At 32.3% G+C, this 19211-nt stretch overlaps 2 protein-coding genes and 1 pseudogene across 6 annotated transcripts; all 3 read right to left on the reverse strand.

Annotated features, from left to right (window-relative positions):
• Positions 1-677: 677 nt before the first annotated feature.
• On the reverse strand, positions 678-5775 carry LOC114367237 (dehydrodolichyl diphosphate synthase complex subunit NUS1). 4 transcript variants are annotated; one of them, XM_028324386.1, is made up of 8 exons: positions 5612-5775; positions 5361-5413; positions 4623-4893; positions 4475-4536; positions 3506-3701; positions 3324-3420; positions 2577-2659; positions 678-1062 (listed from the first exon to the last, which is right to left on the reverse strand). In XM_028324386.1, exons 2-8 carry the CDS (start codon positions 5406-5408, stop codon positions 1019-1021), a joined length of 801 nt encoding a protein of 266 aa, XP_028180187.1. In that variant the 5' UTR covers positions 5409-5413; positions 5612-5775; the 3' UTR covers positions 678-1018. The 4 variants fall into 4 exon arrangements, with proteins under 4 accessions (XP_028180187.1, XP_028180193.1, XP_028180206.1 ...); XM_028324405.1 differs by lacking the exon at positions 678-1062 and adding an exon at positions 1099-1123; XM_028324399.1 differs by lacking the exon at positions 678-1062 and adding an exon at positions 1886-2291.
• A 2038-nt stretch (positions 5776-7813) lies between these two features.
• Positions 7814-15703, reverse strand: LOC114399001 (annotated as a pseudogene).
• On the reverse strand, positions 15353-18416 carry LOC114367271. 2 transcript variants are annotated; one of them, XM_028324424.1, is made up of 4 exons: positions 18122-18416; positions 17783-18031; positions 17099-17314; positions 15353-16058 (listed from the first exon to the last, which is right to left on the reverse strand). In XM_028324424.1, the coding sequence occupies exons 1-4, from the start codon at positions 18173-18175 to the stop codon at positions 15822-15824; spliced, it is 756 nt and encodes a 251-aa protein (XP_028180225.1). In that variant the 5' UTR covers positions 18176-18416; the 3' UTR covers positions 15353-15821. The 2 variants fall into 2 exon arrangements, with proteins under 2 accessions (XP_028180225.1, XP_028180235.1); XM_028324434.1 differs by having other exon boundaries at positions 18173-18413.
• Between the last annotated feature and the right edge of the window lie 795 nt (positions 18417-19211).

The raw sequence follows: 19211 nt of genomic DNA on the forward strand, positions 1-19211 counted from the left end.
TTTTTATTAATAAATTGTTTAACTCATAAATATTTGATTTCTTTCTCCTATATTTAATACAAAAGTTAAACAACTCATAAACAACAATTACTTACATAAATAATTTTTACTAATTTTAAAAAATTCAAAATCACACGCGATACATCAAAATAATATTTTTGTTAAGCAACTTCATTGGAGATATTCTAAGATAATGTGTACTTTTTTTTAAATGGTAGCTATCATTAATTCAAATTTCTAGATAGTTTCTTTTTAGAGTAAATATTCGATTAATTCTTTGCAAGCACAATTTTTATTTTAGTTCTTGATTTAGTTCTCAAAATATTTACAGTTCATGAAAAGCCCATTTATTTTAATCTATAAAATATGAAAAAACAAGGTAAAAATATATAAATATTTTTTTAATTAGAGATTAATTGAAGACTTCAAATTTAAAAACTAAAAAAATAAACCAACACTTCATATTAAATAACCTAGTAACCCATTAGGGTCAACTTAATGATGAAAAATTTGGATAATATATATAGATCATAGGTTCTAACTTAAATGCGATCATTAAAAAAAAAATCATCAGAGCAATCATACATTCTATTCTGGAAAGTAAGAGAAAGAAAAGGAAGAAATAACAAATGTAATAAATAATGTGATGAAGGGTAAAAAAGATGAAAAAAGAGAGCGAGTATGATAAACATTTTTCTTGTTAAATTGGAATTTACTCATTCCTTTTTTAAGAAACCGTACATAACTATGCAATGACAATTGACACACATTAGTTTTCTTTTCTCTTTAATTATTTATAAAAGAGAAAAGAAAATAGTAGGTACTTTGAAAATTATTGGGGGATGAAACTTCTTATCAATTACTTCAAAAAAGAAGCAGGAGCCTCTGGATTACAATCTTATCGTACATAGGGCACATGGCTTTTCAGCAAGAGTTGGGCCACAATTTGTGTGCAACAATTCTGGTCATGTGAATCTAGACTTCAATTTTCAGTGTCTCCAGCTTGCACGAGGGAGTTCTAATTTTTCACTGTACTGTGAGAATCCTCATTTTGAGGATGGACTGATGATCAAGAATTGAAAATTCAGGTGTCAGAGTACATTTTTCTGCAAACTTGTTTAGTCTGCATACCAATTTGAACTGACATATAAGACTTGGACTCATAAGACAATAATCATACGTTATTTCAAAAATAGCACTATATTATGACCTTAGAAAGTAGAAAACCAGTATCCATCGTCCATCAAGATTGAAACGATTTTAGTGAAATACACAAACACAAACAATGAGTCTCGTAAACAAAAAAAAAATAAATTAGTTTTTATAAAAAAAAATGTGTTGTCTATTGGATTCATTTTTACCTAATTTTTAGTATGTTTATTATTTTTTATTCAAACATTAGTTAAATTTTATAATTTTTATGTAAGTGAATTTAATAAACTAATTTTTATATCCCGAATTAATAAAAAAGGTTTAAAATAATCACATCCTAAAATAAAAAATGATCAATATTTCAAAAGGATCATTTTAACTCAGCTTAAAACATAAAAATTTAAATTAAAACTTCTAAAACATAAAAGATTAAATTAAATAAAAACTAAGACATAAATAACTAAACATGTAATTTAGCCTTTCAAAAACTATACCATGTTGTCCACTTCAACCATTATCTCCAAAAAAAAAAAAAATCAGCACACTTAGAACCGATGAGAGTTGACCAAATCGGTGTAAAAATTGATTTAAATAAATATTTTCATTTTTTTAATATTTTTATCTTTTTAGTTTAATATAAAATAATTATAGATCAATAAAAAACAAAATTAAAAATTATCCATAGATATTAATTATTTTGTCAATTATTATTTATTCAATATAAAACACATAATTTACTAATGTATATTGACTTATAATATTGATTCAACGGAGGATCATGTCTAGACAAAATCTGGCTGCTGGCTTTGATATAACTGGGAGGAGGAATTTATCCGCCATACGAATCTCCCGTTGTGGTGGTGGCGGCATCAAATAAAAATCCACCTTTTAAATTACCAGATCAATCCACCTTTTAAATTACCAGATCTTAAAAAAAAAAAAATTAACAGTTGGTACAACCCGGTCATGACGTGCAATTCTATCTCTCATGCATGATGATTGACACATTTACAGTAAGTAAAACCACTAGTGAGAAAGCCCTTTTTCCACAAATATATTTAGCTAGATATTTTTCTATTCTTCACGCCTATGCTTTGTGCTTGTGCATTTAACTACCTCCAAATTCCTTTTCTACGTACCTATCAGCAATCCGACAAAACAAGAATGAATGAATGAAAACAAATTGCAATAATCTATAGATAATGCATAACTCTACTTATTTTGCCCATCGCTCAATATATGGTACTTTTTGTTTGTTTTATTTCTTCCTGAGAGCTAGGATCCAGTTTTAGGCTAACCTGACATGATTTAGCCAATTAATAGAGATGCAAAATGCAGTAGTAAAAATAACTAGAAAATTTACCAATTTATTGGGGGTCAAACCATGGCAGACCAGTAAATGACTCGGTAAAGAGAATACTTACCATAATTTTGGTGCACTTTCGTGAAGTTGTAAATGGCTTTCATTAAGGAACCATATCTCAAGAAGTTCAATGATCCCATGTGTCTGTAAAAGCCCACAAATATCAGTCAGAATCTATTCAAAGGGGGGAAAACAGAAAAAAGAAACTGTGTACAAAATGGAACTTCTTACTCGGGGCTGTTGGTTTGAGTGTTTCTAAGAAAATGTCTTTTTAATTAAAAATATATAATAAGAACTATGGATTTAAACCATTAAACCATAAATGTATATAGCTTTTTAAGTGATTACGTGATGACTAGCTAACTTGTAAATTGATCATTCATGTATGGTTGTATGGCCTATATATATACATAGGGGCCAAATCAAGTGAAAATTATAAACAAGCAGGCCCTCAAATCACATACCATAACCTATGCATTGCAAGGAAGTTCACAAAGAAATATTAACTTTTAAGGCTTAATGTCTCTGCAATAGAACTATGGTGCAGCCAGTCAGCCACTACTATACCACAGATTTACTGCTGGAGAAAGAAAATATAACAGGAGGAATATAGAGCAAATAGGGAGAAGGTAAATCGGATCCAAATATATTCACCAACCACTTGAGATTTAAACTAAATTTCATATACAAGAACTTATATTTCAGCTAAATCATCAACAGACTATACACAAGCATAGTTCCACTTCAAGTGAAATTTTATTACTGCACTGTTCTAATCATAAATAATAGTTTCCTAGAAAGAACTTACATGATCTCTGTGTAACGAAGTCTCCATGCAGGAAAACCAAGATGGCTCCTCACAGGTCCATAAACCAGTAAAAGGTCAGGCTCAGGACCTTTGCTACCTGATAATAATGATAACTGATAAGTACTTTCTTGTAAAAGACAATTAACTCTTAAACTATTAGTAGGTTTAGAAAGTAAACACACCAACAATTTGCAATGCTTCATTCAATTGAGGTTCTAACAAGATTAGATCTAGTTCTCCACCCAATTTATGTCGTTTCAAGTGCTCCACAAAAATCAAGTTAGCTGCTTTGGCCACTGCCTCCTTCCCATCCGCATAAGAAAGAAATTCTAAAGTCATGTGATCTGGATCATGGAGTGCGACAACTTCATTAACTTCCTGCACTGAGTTAATGCTAGATCAGATCAAACATGTGACATAACAGCATTATTTATGCTAGACAGAAATGGCATCTGACTGAGCCATTTATGATCCATATCTAATGCATTTTTTGGATGTGGAAAGAAAATACAAAGAAAACAAACGAAGAAAATATAAACAGTTTTCTTATTATTGGAAGAAGAAAAGGAAAAACAAGTGTGGATCTGGTACAAAGTCTGTTCTCTCCTTTTTCACCTCATTTGTAGACAAAAAATTCTAGTGGGCTCAAAGGTACTATTCTCATGCCTATTTTCTGTCTCTCCTATTCCCAACCTACCATCCAAATATGAAATACCTAAATATAAAATAACTTTCTAGTGTGGCCTCAATTTCTTCCTTTTGCTTTTCTCTCCATTAATTTTGACTATATCATAATTGTGCATTAAGTCTAGAATCAAGATTAGAGAGCCACGTAGCTTATATAATATAACAAGAAGCATGTATTTCATCTTATCAATAATTTCTTAGATAATAGTCAAATACTATAGGTAAGCCCCACCTTTACGAACTTTTCATGCATAAAACCAATTTAATCTAGGACACATCATCTCCCAGAATCTAAATAAAGGATCAGTCAAAATAAAATGAGGCAAAGGTAGAAATACCCAAACTGGTTAATATGGCAAATGTATAAGACTAGTCACAGGAAGTTTTAAATCATAAACCAGGAAACAAATTTATTAATATATATTAAGAAAGAAGCAATCTGCTGGGAAAGAATTATATGGTACCTCAATGGATTTTGCATTCTTCAATTCTTTGAAGATGGTTTCCTTAGACTTCTTCAATACTCCTAGAATGAAGAGTTCAAGGAAAATACTATTACATGGCCTGAGCAAAAGAAACTTTAACATCACTTATTCTCTAAACCTTTCATACCATTCATGTCATAGAGGCACACATTCTTTACACCAATAATGTCCAGCCACTGCAAAAGTTTAACAACTCTGGAAATCTGATAAGCTTCTTCACTTTCTATGACAATGGCAAGGTAGCGAACCTTTCCTGAATGAAGAGACTTGTATTTCTTTAATACTCCACAAGAGATGAAATAGCTTTCAAACAAATTACCCACGACTGATATGAAATACCATGCGCTGAGAATTATTCGCAGAAAGTACCATAGCAGTTGAAGCCCGAGATTTCCAATCTGTACAAACCTTAAAACCCACAATGAATGGACTTTAAATTTTAGGTTGAATGGAAAAGTATATTTTTCAGTTGCATAGACTAACCATTTAAGTTAAATCTCATTGAGTTCAACAATATATAGATCAAACATGAAGCAACAATAACATGCATTTAGATTGGAACCTTGATACACTAGCGTGGACCCTGTTAACAGAATCAAGTTATATTGAAAAATTTCATAAGCATAATTTATTTATCTTACAGAATAGGTAATTTATTGAGTTAATATTACCAGTTAGTTACACGCATTTGGATATAGATTACCAGTTTATTAAAGAATAGGTATGGTCTAAAGATGTGTCTATGACAGCATGATATTTGAATTGAGAGAAATAAAGAGCTTAAATTCAAAGAACATCAAATTTCGGGCAAACAGATCTGGCTCAAGGCCAAGGCAAGTAAGGATATGAAAAACTGAAGACTTACAGTAACAATACAACGAGAGAACTTGTGAGCTAAATCTCTAAAATCCATTGACCCTAAAAGTATGAAAAAGAGAAAATCAAATAACCAAACACGAAACTGGTAGTGGTAATAATATAATTAGTAATTAATAATTGCTGTAATCAAACTGAGAAACGGAAGAAGACGAAAGCCAAAACGCCATGGCATCAACGAATACAACCAAAGCCAAATAGAATAGGTCATGATTTAAGAGCAGAGTGAGAGAATCGCACCTAAAAGAGAACCAAAGATACAAAATCATTTAATCTGCAACGCGAACCAAGAGATTAGAGAGAACAAAAACAAAACGAGTAAGACTCTCAGAAACTTTGTCACTTGAGACGTTCGTTGTGAGATGAAAGAGACACTGCAATGTATTTGGTCTGCAGCACTTTAATTAAAATGAAAAAATATTACTTATAAATTATTTCTAGGAGGTCGTATATAGTATTAAACAAAAGTTGAAACTTAAAACCTACTGTATTCAATATTTTCTTTATTTAATAAATATAATAATTAATAGAAAAGTTATAGGAAAATTTAGAATTATTCATTTTAAACTTGGCAGTTATTTTAGCTGGGGTTTTATTTCAACAGATTCGTTTGGTTTTTTTTAATATTTACACATCCTCACTTAGCATCATGTATTGATTAACCAGAGATACGTCTAAACTAGAGTCGATAAAATGGGTTTCGATCCATGGGCCAGCCCAACCCATTGCGGGGTAGAGGTGGATTGGGCTCAATTTTTTTAATAAAAAAATTGATATAGTTAATTTTTTCAACCTGACCCACTTAATCCGTGGATTAGGTGGGTTCAACCTGTGAGTTGGTGGGTCAGCCCGTCAACTCATTAAATTTAAATAATATATTATTTTATTTTATTATTATTATAAATTTATAATTATTAAGAAATTAAATTTTTATTTTATTATTATTATTATTATTATTAATTAAGCAGGTGTTATCTTCAAACATATTTAAGTCTATCGAAAATTTTCATGATTTGATCCTTATGTGTATAAATTAAAAAGAAAATAGTAAATATAAATTTATAATTATTTAAATTTAAATTCATTAAAATTTTACATCATAAAATATTTATAAAATAATTTTTTTATTTTATAATTTATTATAAATAATTCATTATTAATGAAATTTGTAAGTATTATGAATATCTTTTAAAATTAAACATATTGATGATCAATCTTTTCATGGGGTTATCATCATAAAATAGAATATATCAAATATTATGATTTATTAAATTAACTTATCATATATTTTCTTATCACCTGTATATTTCATATTTATTAATATTTAAACAAGTAAAAAGAGTAAAATATAAAATAATTAACTTAACTTTGAAATCATTAAATATATGAGTATAGTTTTATAACATATAATCATAATAATTGTTCTTAAAATAATCATAACAATAATGTAAGTAAATTTCACATTTATATAATTTCTCACTCACATAATCAATCTGAAGTAATGGGTAAAAGCATAACAATAATTGTTCTTAAAATAATCATAACAATAATGTGTGTTGTTTTATTTATTTGACTTATTAATAATTGTTCATTTTTTATTTTTGTAATGGTGATGTTGAGAAAAAAAGAGGAAGTTATTCTGGATTTCACAGTCCATGACTCTAATGTTTAATTTCAATAGTTTAAAAATTTATTTTTGATGGCATTTAAATTTTAATTATCTTAATGTTGAATGTTTATTTTGAAGACTTCAATCACTTTAATATTAAATATTTGTATTTGATTTAGTTTGGTTTTTATATTGAATTTTATTTTAAGTTGTTTGGAATAATTTTTTTTTACAAAAAAAGGCAAAAAAGTGGGTCAGCCCGCATAACCCACCAACCCGTGGTGGATCGGGCTGGACTGACATTTTGTTAACCCACATAAAAGTGGACTGAGTTGGGCTAGCCCACTTTTAGTTCAACCTATTGCGGGCCAGTCCACGTGAACCGAGCTGACCCGTTTTGACAGCTCTAATTTTCCGGAAAATTGTACAAACCTTTCTTAAACGATATTTATACTTTATTTATAGTTTGTAAAGAATATATTAATGTCTTATGAGACAGTTGGCGTGCTCAATTTCACATTTTGAATGAATTTTTTATGTTTCAGGATAGCTGTTTAAAATTATGACTTTCTTCGTTTATATATAATCCGAACATCAATCTCTCTAAACATGAAGAAACAACAAGTACTTTAATTAGTAGTAGATGGTAAAAGAATTAAGAATTTGGAGGCACACGATATAGTTTTGCCTCTGCAACATACACAGGTGCTTTTGCCTTTTTAAGAATCTTGGATATAAGATTGTAAATTAAAAAAAGTCTTACGAGTGTCTCCTACTAACAAAAAATTATTACATGGTTCAAAACTTATTATAGTTTCAAGCCATCTGCATATGACAAATAATTAAATCTTATCAACTCTTTTTTTTACATTGAAAATATCAGTTATATGTCACGTGAACCCCGGCCAAAACAGAAAAAGAAAAGAAATTAATGTAGGAAGACAGACAAAAAGTAGAACATGTGTGGAGTAGGATCCTCGTATGTATCTATAGAGAATGAATTACAATGGTATCAGCTCATGCTCAACTATTAATACGATCACTTGCCATAGTAGTTTTGGAAGTGTTCATCAACTTGCTCACTTTAAATGGTGAAGGATTCAGTGACTGCATCCCCCCAAGTCTCGAGTCGAGGAAAAAATCCCCAGAAAACATATATCTGGGAGTGATTTGTACCCTCCAGATTGGCTGAAGCTTGGTACCCATTCACAAACTCGCTTGAGCACTCTATTATAAAGAAATCATGATCTGATTGTCTCTGCCTAAAGCTTTCACGGAAGCCTCTGTGCACTAGACATATTCCAAAGTGAAGAAGCATTGCCTTTGATCCTATTCTGAATTGTTTTCTTGACACCTTTTTTTTATTATATAACATCATTGGTTAAAGAGAGGATCAAAATGAAGGTTAAGGAGTCCTCCTAAGACAGCCAAAAGGAAACGAAAGGGAAGAAAACAACTCTTGAAACAAAGATTAGACAGATGACGGTAATAAAAAACCCTGAGGCTGTAATCTATCTGTTCACCACCAAACAAAAGGGCAGTTTGGTGCATGAAAATACCCCCATTGTGAGGTCCGGAGAGGTGGACAGAGTGGAGAGGCTATTTTTTCCATGACCCAAACCCATGACTACCAAGTCAATCTATAGAGACCACGCCTTGCAGAAAGAGTGTTGACTCTAAGCCTAACCCATGCAAGTCCACCTGTAGACACCATACTCTGTAAAAAGAGCACAATACGAGACCATTGTGCATTCCTTCTCATGGCCAGTCTCTCAAATGATTAGAAAAGAATTGAACCAAGGATACTTCCCCAACTCCTTGCATCTCAAACATGGCCCAAAAAGTTGATTCCTTAGCTGCCAAGGTACTTCATAATTAAAAAACAGATGATTAATGGTCTCTGAACTTCAAAAACAGACAAGACTTTCACTTAAAATTTTGTAGGTGGTCCACCATGCACAATTATTATAAGCTTTCAGATTAATCCAGGTGTAATATAATACAATACAACCTCCCCCATCAAAACTTTCCTCTTCTTCCTCTTCTCTATACTTTCCCTCCCTCTCCAGCAAACCTACACTGAAACTAATTAAGCAGCTTCAAGCTTTCCTCCCCTAACATTCTTACCACCACTAAACAAAAGTAACAAAGTACCACTTCCTCGCACCCAATGACACACAATGATTTTTCCTAAATAATTGTCTGAAGCAAAGATGATGATAAAGTAATAAACCCCAAAAGCAAATTGTTGAAACTAACCCCCTAAATCAAATTCAGGAACCCAAAGCAAATAAATGTATATTCCCTTTCTACATTACTCTAAGGCCATATACGGATATATATTTTACTCCGATTCAACAATTTTCTTTGCACCAACTGAACATAAAGACCCAATTCTCACAACCCATTAAAGAGAATAGGGAAAATTTGATTTTTAAGTCTAATTCGCATAATTTGAAGACGAAAGTTTCGGGGGGATTGCGTGGGTATAAATGGCTTTATACAAGACTCCGTGGGTACCTTCACCAAGAACTTCATGCTTTAGTATTGTTTAATTAATTTAAGAATGAATCTGGTCTGGCTCCGACCAAGTTGACGGCATCATGGACCTAATGCGGAGCGGTGCAGACCCCTCAAAGTGGTTTTTCAAATCAGGCAGGCGGCAAAGTCAGTGCTCCAGTTCGGAAGAATACAACGTCTTGTGGATCTGGTGCGACTCCGGCAAAGTCGATAGTGTCGTGGATCTGGTGAGTTGCAGATTCTGGAGCGTCAGACGTGGATCTCTTGCGGTGGTTCCAGCTGGATTTGAAGGTGGGAATCCCTCATGGATCTCTCTACTGCTACGTCAGAGGCGCCATTGGAGGCTGCTGGAGAGGAATGGAGAGTACAGAAAAGAGAAAGGAGAGGAAAGTTATGATGCGGAAGGGTGTATCATATAATTGTGAACCTTGATTAATCTGAAGGCTAATAGTGCTTGGTGGACCACGTACAAAAGTGGTCCACCTTGTCTATATCAATATCAGTTCATTGGTTATATAATGCAAGTATGTAGCACTTAATATAATTTCTCTCGTTCTAGAATATTAGCAAATAACAAAAACATTGTTGAGACATAATTTTCTCCAAAAGATATCAAGGATGGAAGTTTAATTTTTATATACCTCGGCGTCAATTAGTAGGCTTGATCATAGACCACAAAATCATTACCGCTGCCATGATGTAAAAAAAGGTGGACAAATACACATGATTTTGAAACTTGGAGATTAGTGGATTACAGAGAACTTTTTTTGAGATTTCTTCAAAATCCCATGTTTCTGCTTCCATTATCGCTGGTGTCTTACCTGGACTGCAAAAAATCACATCTGCAAATGAAGATCAATAATAAATGAAGGGCATCATAATATATTATAGATTACAAGAACCATTTCACTCGCCAGCTTTTAACCTATTCTTCTAAGCTACCAGTATTCGTTTTCCTTCGGTTACAGAACTCAAATTCAATCTGCAGTTCTGTGCATCAGAAACTAATTTGCATTGGTTACCTCTTCATGAAGCCAGCGTATATCCTGCAATGTTGATAGAAAATGCAACAGAAAAGGGATCAGAATAAACATGCTGAAATAATAACTCAAGGATCTAGTATACATTTACAGAGCAGTTTTGTAAGGAATGCCATGGAAAGTTTGACAATTTTTTTACCACTAAATGCATAAAGGAAGTGCTTAATGTTAACATATTTACAATAACTCAGCAAAATGTCATGGAAAATTTATCTTTGGGTAGTTTTGTAATGTACAAAGTTAGAGCAAATGTGACAAACCATTTGGCATATGCTGTCTGATAATTGTAGTGCTTCTTGCCACTTACCAACCCTGGCAAGGCCTTTGATGAGGTGGACAAATGTGCTAAGCTCTGGAACCACATTATTATTTATCATGCTTGCATAAAGCTCAAATGCTTTATCAACCTTACTTGCATGTGACAGACTCTCAATTAAAGAAGTATATAGATATTTGTTGGCAACTGCAAGGCTTGAAGATGATGAAATCTCTTCAAGTAGATTTAATGCAACTTCCAGTCTTCCAGCCTTTATAAAATTATCAATCAAAATTCTGAACAAAGACTCAACTGGAACCGATTCATTCTCACTCAGCTCATCTAAAAGCCCAATCGAGGTTATAAACTCTCGGTTAAAGCCCTCAATAATTTTATGGTAACTTGATATATGCCTTGGCGAATATGTCTGTTTCATTTCATCTAGAAGTCTGTGTGCTTCATCAAGAAGACCAGTGGAACAACAGTGATTTATCAAGACCCTATAGGTTATAAAGTTTGGTGCACAACCCTTTGAGCACATATTCCTATATAGCTCAAGGCACTGTTCAATTTTGCCTATTTTTCCAAAGCCGTCAATCATTGCAGTATAAGTTATAACATTTGGATAACAACCCACTTCTTCCATTTTAAGCATGAGCTTGTAAGCTTCATCCGTCTTTCCAACTTTACAGAGACCATCAATCATGTCTGTGTAAATAACAACATTGGGAGTGCAAGAATTCTCTAGCATCTTGGACAACACTTTCAAAACAAGATCCAATCGTTTTTCTTTAAACAGACTATTAATTAAAGAGCTGTAGGTATACAAATTTGGACTGTATCCACGCTCTGACATCTTTACAAACACCTCTTGTGCATTTTCAAGTTTTCCGGTCTTGCAAAACCCATCTATAAGAGCATCATAGACTATTTGGTTAGGCTCACAACCCTGAATTGACATGGTATCCAATAATTCACGGGCTTCTTTAACCCTGTTTGCTTTGCATAAACCATCCACCAAAGCCCCATATGTAATAATATTTGGTGTTTCACAATCGTTGTCATCTAGCTTAAAATACATGTCCTTGTCAGAGGATTCTATGTCACCTTGCATTCTAGCATCGATCTGGCAAGCTTTATCTATCTGCCCAGCCTTACAATAACCATCAATTAAAGCTGTATATGTAACAACATTAGGCTTGCAACCTTTAAGCAACATCATCTCAAATAGTTTATTTGCATCAAACACCTTTCTTGCTTTCAGGTATGCATGAATAAGAGAAGTATAAGTCACTACATTTGGGGTGCAACCGTCTCCTAACATTTCATCAAACCAATTGCGAGCCCGTTGAATAAGACCAGCTTTGCAAAAGCTATCAATTGAAGTAGTATATGTATAGACACTGGGAACAATGCCATTCTTTTTCATTTCTTCGAACAACAAAAAAGCCTTCTCTACCTTGGAGGCATCGCAAAGAAAACCAATCACTTTAGAATACGTACTATCATCGGGAACAAAACCCTTGCTCATAATTTCACATATAATCTTAAAGGCCTTATCAAACTTTCCAGCTCCACAAAGACACCGCGCAAAATTGCTGACATTGACCTTATTTAACACGACCCCAAAATCAAGCATCTCACTATAAGCCTTTTCAGCCAATTCCAACAGATACTACCAATGAATATATTATAAAGCAAATAGCCGGGCTGGCACCCGCATTTTATCATTTTCTTGAACAACTTATATGCATAAGAGTAATCCCTTAATTTACAATAAGCATGTACAAGAGAATTAAACATCTCCCGATTCGGATAACAGCCTTCAGTCATCATCATGCTAAGAATTCTCTTACACCTCCCCAAACAACCCGAGAGCAAAATCCTACAAGTGACAACATTGGGAATGCAGGAATTAGACCGCATTCGATTCAAGACATCCATAGCTTCTTCAAAAAGCGAAGCCTCACACAACCCGGAAACCATCCTATTATAAAAAACCGTATCAGGCACAAACTCCTCCTTCTCAATCAAACTCAGCGCATCCCCGCTTTACAGAGGGAATAGCCAAAACAACTCAAAGTATACCCATCCATACCAAACCCAGAATTCAACATCTCTCTATGAACCAAATAAGCAGTATCTAACTTATCAGCCCTAAGAAAAACCTGAATCAAAGCATTATAAGTGGTGGGAGAAGCCTTGTAGCCAAAATCCTTGAGCCTCCCCAACTCTTCCATTGCCACATTCCACATCCCAATCCTGCAACACTTTTGAATGAGAACATTGAGCAACCTGCGAAGCAGCTCCCAGTCATCATCCCTGATTTGCATCAAGAACTTGTCAGACACTCTATCATTATCGCCATTGCAACACAGTAACTCAATTAGTGCAGTGTACACCACTGGAGGGTGGGCGTAACCGATTTGGCGACTCGCCCACAAGAAAAACTCGACGCACAACTCGGGGTGTTTAACCTCAACCACCAAAGAGTCGCTTAACCTACCCCGGAACTGCCTCAAGAGAATGCGTAGTGTTGCGACAAGTCGGGGGAGGAATAGTGGGGAGAAGTTTCTTCGGGAGAGGGTGATGTGAAGATGTGAAGATGTGGAGAGAGCGAGGGAGAAAAGTGTTAAACTCTCTCTTCCTCATAATAACCAATCAAAACTCAAAAACAACACAACGCAAACTCTTTTTTGTTTTAGGGTTTTGGAGAATAAGACAACCAAACAAAACACGACACCATTTTGCCGTCAGTGCCCACGTACTACTGCCTATTGTGCCTCTCGCGCGTTTAGCTAAATTTTAAACGAAAAAAAAAAACACTAATTGTAATATAATTTTTTTAACATATCATAAGCAGTGAGTTTTTCTCCAAAGACGAAAATAATATATCAAAATATTTATAGTAGAACGTCCTTTTTAGTAATAAATCTTATCATTTGTTGCACACATTTTCTGCATCTAGTATGAAACACTTTAAAAAATTGCAAAATTAATACCATTTTGTATTATTGTAATTTTAATAATAAATATTGTTTTATTGATACACGTCACACCTATTTTAGGACTGAATGTTATCCCATCAAAACTGAGAAAGAGACCAGATGAAGGATAAGATTATATTAAGATTTTATTTACTCTAAAAGAGTGAGTAATTACGGTTTTACTCATCGTTTAGTAATAAATTATTATGTTTGATAAGTTTTCAATTTTACGAGAAAAAATCAGACCAACAATAATTTATGATTAATAAATAATATGAAATCGTTCTAAATTATAAGTATATAATTATTAAACTCTCCTCTTCGAAAAAAATCTTTAAACTCCCACACAACAAATCATTAATTTGTATAAGTTGATAAAAAAAATAACATAAAAATAGGCAATAAATAAAATTTTGAAAAATTCTATGAGAGATATTATTATTCAATTATTTTGTATAATTTTTTCTATAAAACTATACAAACTAATGACGAGTTACAGTATTACACCTTTATTACATTCTATTAATTGATATAATATGACATTTTGAAGTAAAGATTTAGTTTAAATAATTAAAAAATTATGAAAAATAAATGTAAAAAACTAAAACTAAACATAAATAAAAATACTAAATCTAATAATAACTGCTAGTGTAAGAAATTATCTTAATATTTAAGGTTAATTAAGTTTTTAATCTCTTAAAAAAATTATACAATTTTTAGTCCTTTAATAATTTTCTATTAGCAATTTTAATTCTTCTAATTTTTTTTGTCTATTTTTAGTCTTTTGTTTATTTTTATTACTTAAAATTAGTACTTATTTTAGCAATTTTTAATTTTTTGTTTATTTTATATTTGAGATTATTTTTGAACAATGAAAAACTAAAAATAAAAAAAATGTTTTAAAAAGGTAAAATAATGATAAAAAATTAATAAAATATCTAAAGAACCAAAAATGATAATATAAAAATATTAGGAACTAAAAAGTTAATCAATGTGTTTAATGTTTAATAGGAGGCCCTAGTGTGCCACACAACCCAAACGATAGTGGCTAGAATCATCGTGGATATATAGAAAAAACCAGGTGGGTCTCCTTTCTTCTGCGGGTCCCTCTATTATTCCTATATTGTCAGTTTCGGTATCTTATCTTGTTTTGCGGAGGCGTTTTCATATTTAATAATAAGTTTATAATTTATCTTATCAAACAATTATTCGGTGTATCTATATCTATATATAATAAAGTTATGTTGAACTAATGTTTATCTCGTATAATTTAATTTGTTTTGTATGATGTTCAAGTAAATGAAAAGACTAAAAATTATAATAAATAATCCAAAAATCAAGAAAACTTTTTAAGTGGTAAATAACTAAACATATTGCGTTGTTTATTCCTCTATACATTACACTAATCAGCTACTAATTGAGTGTTTATTTAATGAACCACAAGAAGTCAATCATCAAACGCAAAAAAGAGAAACAGAAGCCAAACACCTTCTGCAATTTAAACCACTCAACCGCTTAACAATTCAACACCGCATTTTCAGGTCTTTCAAAGGGCAAAGACGATGGGCATATACAACAATTCAACCAAGTGGAATATTTTAATAATCACGATAAAGACTTTTATTGTGTAAAATACAACAACTTTCTACAAGCCACTTTGTACATTGCGCATCTGATACCAACACATATGATATGAGTTACACCAGCGTAAATTACCCCCCCTTCTATATTCTATAGTTATTTCAATTTTTAACCTATACTTTTTCCTTTATGATTATTTTGGGGGTGGGGGGGATTTTCCTCCTATATTTTGTACTATACAACATACAAGATAGTGAAGCAGTTCCCAACACCGGCCTCAATGAACAGTGGCTCTGGTATTGTAACTTTTACAAGGCATATATTGTCCAATGATGCCATATTGCCACTTAGGGAAGTGGCACTGGCAACAACTGTTGTATCTTTCACGGTGTAATTATTGTTTGTTAAGTCACCTTAACCCATAAACCTACCAATACTTAATTATGTAACATTAGTATTAATTAGTTGTATTTATAATAAGGGCACCACCCATTGGAGCTCTATGTGGGACTCCCTTTCTCCTCTTAGCAGTCCTGTAATTTACCACTGTTGGTGGTGGTGTTGACGGCGTGAAGCTATGGATTTTGTTTCTTCCACTTTCATTGCTAATGCCATTTATTGATTCTTCACCATCGGACCCATCTGTCTCAGCTAACATTTTCTTCTTCCGGAACTTCTTGGAGGTTCCTACTATCTGAGGAAAATAAATAAACAAATTGATGACTTGAGGATGTAATTTGTATTCATATGTTTATAATCTTTTTTCTTTTGTTACTTTTTCAAGGGAGGCAGAGAAGGTACGCGTAGATGTTTTGGTACTTTCATGGGAAAAGTCCAAAAAATAAAGCAGGGGATAGTGTTAGTTAAAGTTTTCTTCTTTAAATCTAGGACAACTTTGATTGGATAGTTATTTTTAAAAAACTAATAGAGTCATAATATTTGTACATTTTTATTGATATCTGTTATTTTTTTATATTTTTCTTCCTGTGACATGACATCTTTAAGACATTATTGAGGTTAATTATTTATTTTTTTCTTGTAAAAACTTGGAACGTCTCTAATGTAATTTCTTGAAAGATTTATTAAGTGAAAAAATTATTTCTTATAATTTCTTTTTTATTGAAACAAATTTATGTAGCAAGAAAAGTTTCTTAAAAATAAGATGGATATCTTTTGTAATAAATTATTTCTTAATAATTAAAAAAAATATTTATCTAATAGGTAACAATATCATGATTAAGTAAAAATAAAAAAATATGAATTTTTTGAAGTTTTTTATCATTGGAATAAAATTATATATAAATTTTTTACAATGATATAACACTATGAGAATCATAAAAAATACTATAAAAACCACAAAAATAACTTAATAAACTCATTAAAGAAATTATCATTAAAAATACTCATAAACATCTTTTCCCAGCGAATATTACATGTCACTTTTAATTTTTTTCTGCAGTTGTGATTAACTAAAAAATAGGTCCCGGGGCCTTGGGATTTTTCTTTTATTGTATTCAATAAATTATTGGGGAGAGATAAGACTGAAGTGTCGCCACTAAGGAAATAAATTCACCGTGATTTTCTATAAGCAATTTAATCCAAAGATTAGTTTGAACTTTGAAATTCTATTTTAATGTTGCAAGATAGAAAATTTCAAACACAGATAAATGCACCAAAAAGAAAAAGAAAAAAAGCATATAAAGCAAGCAACTACATGTATATATATATATATACCTTACAACCAAGGGAACAGAAGCTGAATGAATCGAGAAGGCTGCGCTCACAGACTTGGCAGGTGTTGGTAACTCCTTTGCCAGGCCTAGGTTGAGGCCTTTCATTCAAGAACACAATCTTGGCACTGTTTATAATGTAAGTTTGGACCCCTGTTATGTCCAGAAATTTCTGTATCTCCGACACTCTTATTACATCATGGTATGAAGATCTCCTTATCTTTGAAAAATTAATAAAGAATTGAAAGAATACATGAACCCATCAGAGATTATATCAACATTATTTAGTTAAAATAAAGTACCAAAATGTTAATTAAAATAATAAACAATCTATCTGATAGGATGAACCGATAGACATTTATTTAAATTGGACAATAATCAATTATTCAGTGGAAGAAAATTCAAAGTGCAAAACTTTAACTGACCATCCATAGTTGACTTCGGAATTGATAATTCGGTATAGAAAGACACGTACCAACACAAGAGACAAATAACTTTAGGATCAATCAAAAAGGGTTGGATCCTAACAAAGTAATAATGTAGGAAAGTTACACAATCAGATTACAGGCATCCAAATCCTTGAGTTTTGGCTTTTTGGGGGTTCGAATCCCCACAGAATTGCATCAAATTGAGTTATGCATAGATCCCCCAAAGAGAATTAATTAATTATTAGTAACTAAGCTTTTACCTGAATAGCTCTGTGTTCTCTGTGAGAAGCAAGACAGGTAGAGCAAAGGGCTCCATTCATACAGTCCAAGCAATACATGTTGCATTCACTTTTGTGGGAATCTGCATGGACTTTGCATTGAACAAAGAAGCTTGTTTGGAGAAGTGGCCCAAGCCATGGTGGCCACTTGTTTTCTTCTTCATTCTTTCCAACATCATCATCATCATCTTCATCGAGGCCTCTCACCCCAATTGCACCTCCTCCACCCCCCTAATTCCATATAATAATATTATAATCAATAACAAAGAACAATTAATAAGAAAAATTTGAAGAAAAAAAAGTAGAAAGAGAAATGCACACGTGTGAAATATGTGAGGGGTTACATTGATTGTTGGTACTAATAATACTAACCATGACTCTGGTTGATTTACTTTTGGGTTTGATTTCTCTTATGGTGGGGGGTTTATTGATCCTCTTATGATAACAGCTAAGTTATGGTTTGGAGGAGGCAGAAACGAAATAGAGAAAAAAGAAGTTTCTCTCAATATGCTATGCTACTCTCTAGGCAGAGAGGAGAGAGAAGGGAAAAGTTTGCAAGTATAGTAGGAATGGAGCTATAAGTTTGTAGTGGTGGGTGGCCGATGATGAAAGGAGAAAGTAAAGGTAGTGTTTACTATTTTGGCTTTCTTCAAAGTCTACATCCAAACCTCACTCCGAACCCGAACCAAGGACCATCAGCATTCCTTTTTCACAAGGAACAATTGATGGGGCTGTTGTGATAATCTTCTGTTTTCATTTTTATTATTAACAAATTTATCTAATATTCAAAATCGTTTATGATTATGGATATGGATGCTTTTAATAATTTATTAAATTCATGTAATCAAAACATGCCCTATGTTTATGCTTCTTCTTTTTTTAAAATTAGCTTTAGTATCATTGTGAAATTCAAATCAATATGTTAATAATTGAGCATAAATTCTAGATAGATAAGTAGTGATGCACTGTTGCTCTATTTTGGTTGGTTTACTTTTGGCTGGTAAAAATAAAAAGGGATTGAGTTTGGTTTGGACACTGTAAATTAAGATTGGAAACAGTATCTGTTTACATGATTGACAATTGGAAGGTTGAGATGTAGACATGTGGGGCAATGGAAAGATTAGTCAGCATTTATTATTTATTATTTAATGGAATGGAATATATATATATATGAAAAATGGATGGCCATGTGTTGGGTTGTTAACAGGGTGCGTGGAGCCTCACTTTTCCATTCCAGCTACTCGTTTTGTAGAAGCCTCCATATGATACATCCCTATTCTCTGGTTCGCTAATAATTTCTACGAATGCTTTTCCTTTTAAATTTAGAAAAACGTCAATTTCTAGGACGATATTTTTTCCAAAATATTTCCACTTAAATTTCAGGTGAATCTAGGTTATCCTGCATTTGTTA

The sequence above is a fragment of the Glycine soja genome, chromosome 1, assembly GCF_004193775.1.
Source record: "Glycine soja cultivar W05 chromosome 1, ASM419377v2, whole genome shotgun sequence".
NCBI classification, from domain to species: Eukaryota; Viridiplantae; Streptophyta; class Magnoliopsida; order Fabales; family Fabaceae; genus Glycine; species Glycine soja.